Source organism: Phoca vitulina, unplaced genomic scaffold (assembly GCF_004348235.1).
Source record: "Phoca vitulina isolate PV1807 unplaced genomic scaffold, GSC_HSeal_1.0 scaffold1108, whole genome shotgun sequence".
In the NCBI taxonomy this organism is placed as follows: domain Eukaryota; kingdom Metazoa; phylum Chordata; class Mammalia; order Carnivora; family Phocidae; genus Phoca; species Phoca vitulina.
Genome location: NW_022590795.1, coordinates 1 through 3006, shown reverse-complemented (window position 1 = coordinate 3006; position 3006 = coordinate 1). Strand labels below are relative to the sequence as shown.

The window sequence follows — 3006 nt, the reverse complement described above, 5'->3', positions numbered from 1 at the left end:
TATTCATTAAAAGAAACCCTCTCCCTATCTTTTCTGGTTAAAAAGATGCCCAAATGAAACTGTAAAAGGACAAATTCTTTAAAATGAACAAAAGTATTTTGGTTACAGGCTAATCCACCATTCTGACTTGACACTTGACTACAGACTATCAATTCAAAATCATATAGAACTTTTATGAGGGAAAAAAGTAACTTTAAAAACTTATATTCCTCTCAGGACAAAAACACAAATGACACCTTTCTAATGAGTCAACTTTTAGTTGCTTTTGATGGGCTGGCATTGGAAAGACTGCTCTGGATTTTTCTTTTTGTTGATTGATTCATATTTTTATTCCTCTTCTCAGGCACAAAGGAAGTAGAGCAAGGAGACTGAAGGTGGTTATGAAGACCATGCATCTCTGAGGTCATCGTAAATAAAGATGACCCAAACCTCTGATCTTCAAATAGCCGGTGTGAACTGCTTAACAAAACATGCTGGGAAAACTCAGTCTGAAACAAACAGCTTGGGGGTTTGATTGCATTAGTTCCTGGGTTAGAACTGGTATGGAGAGAAAAATCTTCATTCATTTCTTGGTTAGATGGAGAGAGGAGAAAAAAAGTGGGTTTCCAATCATTTCCATTTTCTAACTGATCAGTAGTTAGAGAACTTTTGGAAAGGTTTGGCTTAGTTCTTTCTTCCAACTTATCTGGTTCCTCAAGAAATTCACTGCCTTGAGATGACTTTGACAACCCATCCAAATCCACTGACTTAAAACCATTATTACAAGGGCTCTTGCTGTTGTCTGATTCTGACATCATTGAATCCAGCCAGAGATTTTGTCAAGGTAAGCTGCGTCCATGGATGCTTCACCGGATGTTCTTGTCCAATTCATTTCAAAAGAGTGAATAGAATTCAACCTCTTAGATAAGCATGAGCCTGATTTCTCACTTAATTTTAAAGAAATTTCTCCAACAGAATTTGCTATTGTGTTTCCCTCTGAGCTTTCAAAATTCAAGTTTTGGGCATAGCTTGTGGAACAACAGTCCCGAAACCCTGTCTCTGAGGAAGTAAAACACTCTGATTTCTTTTCATTTTCACTTCTATCATCTTCTGATGACTCTTTATTACAAACATTTGGAGAATCACAAAAATCATCAAACACCAATTTTCTGAGACGGTTCGAGTGCTTTTTGGAACTTATTGCTTTGACTACAGAGCTCTCTCTATTTTCTGGAGTACTGAGCTGAAGGCAACTAAGGGACAAAGGAGTACAAGGAGCTGGAATATCATAAAGTTCTTCATCTTTGTAGGGTATACAGTCACTTGGCTTATTACCCCATTCTCTTTCCAAATAAGTATCCATACTTGTACCTGTCACATCTAACATTATTTCCACCTGTTTTTGATATAGGTCTTTGATCTTAGAACAATTTGGTTCTGTTTTGCTGGTGCTTTCCTGCCTGGCAGAACTGCTAGAAGATTTTGCCAGGTGAGAACTTGAGGTGGATGAGCCAAGCTGCTTTCTGGCACCATCACCTTGATTCTTTGATGCCATATCCTCCTTGTTGCCTATGCTCCCCTTGTCATCTGTAGAAAGTGCTCTCTGGCAAATGGAATTCATAGCTTCCTTCTCTTCACTTGAATTTTTTAGCTGTGCAATTTGAGATTCTAGTTCCTCTATATACTTATCACTTCGTTCCAGGGTTCTCTTGAGGCCATTGGTTTCATGTTCATGCTGTTCTACTTTGGACTGAAGAGCAGCTACTGTAAACCTTCTAAACTTCTGGGGTGATCTGTTATCAACTTCAGCCTTCAGTCATAAATTCTCCCTCACTAGGCCACCATTTTCCAATTTAAATTTTTTATTTGCTTCCTTTAACTTATCCACATCATCTTTTACTTTTTCATAGATTTCATTAGCTGTTCTAAGTTTTTTCTTCCACTCTGCTACAGTTTCTGGGTCAATTTTACTTGGATTATCTGCAACTGGATGCTTGTCTTCATTTTGGTTGCCTTGCATCAAGGTTAAAGGATCCAGAATAGTCTTGATTTGTGACTCCAAGCTGAGATTTTTACTCTTAAGATCTTCTACTTCTTTCTGCAGACAATCTATTTCATCCTCATACTCTTTGTGGAGTAACTCAAGTCTAGTTTTCCGGAGGTACTTCCTGACTGTACGGCTTAGCATAGGTTCACTTTCACTTGTTCCTCCAATAACCTCTTTGCAAGTATTTTCAGGCATGATGGGGACTCTGCAAGCTGGACACTGGCTATTATTCTTCAACCACAAATCGATACAAATTGAACAAAATACATGGTTGTTGATGCATATGACAGGCTGGCGTACCTTCCCCAAGCAAATGTGGCACATGATGGGCAGAGTGAGTGACAATGTAACATTCTGCACGGTCTGAGCCATGGCAGCGTTCAGAATCTCAATGTGGTTTTGATTTGAATTTCCCTGATGGCTAATGATGATGAACAGTTTTTCATGTGTCTGTTAGCCATTTGTATGTCTTCTTTTGAGATGTGTCTGTTCATGTCTTCTGCCCATTTTTTGACTTGATTATTTGTTTTTTGGGTGTTGAGTTCAAAAGTTCTTTATAGATCTTGGATACCAGCCCTTTATCTGTGGTGTCATTTGCAAATATCTTCTCCCATTCTGTGAGTTGCTTCTTTGTTTTGTTGACTGTTTCCTTTGCTGTGCAGAACCTTTTTATCTTGGGGTGCCTGGGTGGCTCAGTTGTTAGGCGCCTACCTTCAGCTCAGGTCATGATCCCGGGGTCCTGGGATGGAGCCCCACATCAGGCTCCCTGCTCAGCAGGAAGCCTGCTTCTCCCTCTCCCACTCCCCCTGCTTGTGTTCCCTCTCTCACTGTCTCTCTCTCTGTCAAATAAATAAATAAAATCTTAAAAAAAAAGAAGCTTTTTATCTTGATAAAGTCCCAAAAGTTCATTTTTGCTTTTGTTTCACTAGCCTTTGGAGATGTATCTTGAAAGAAGTTGCGAATGTGGCTGATGTCGAAGA

At 39.4% G+C, this 3006-nt stretch overlaps 1 protein-coding gene across 1 annotated transcript; it reads right to left on the bottom strand.

Annotated features, from left to right (window-relative positions):
* Window positions 1-248: 248 nt before the first annotated feature.
* LOC116629481 (ORC ubiquitin ligase 1-like) lies at window positions 249-2408 on the bottom strand. Its single transcript, XM_032399759.1, is given in 2 exon segments — window positions 249-808; window positions 811-2408. Coding segments are annotated over 2 exon segments (2148 nt in total). The 5' UTR covers window positions 2399-2408.
* Window positions 2409-3006: the final 598 nt, after the last annotated feature.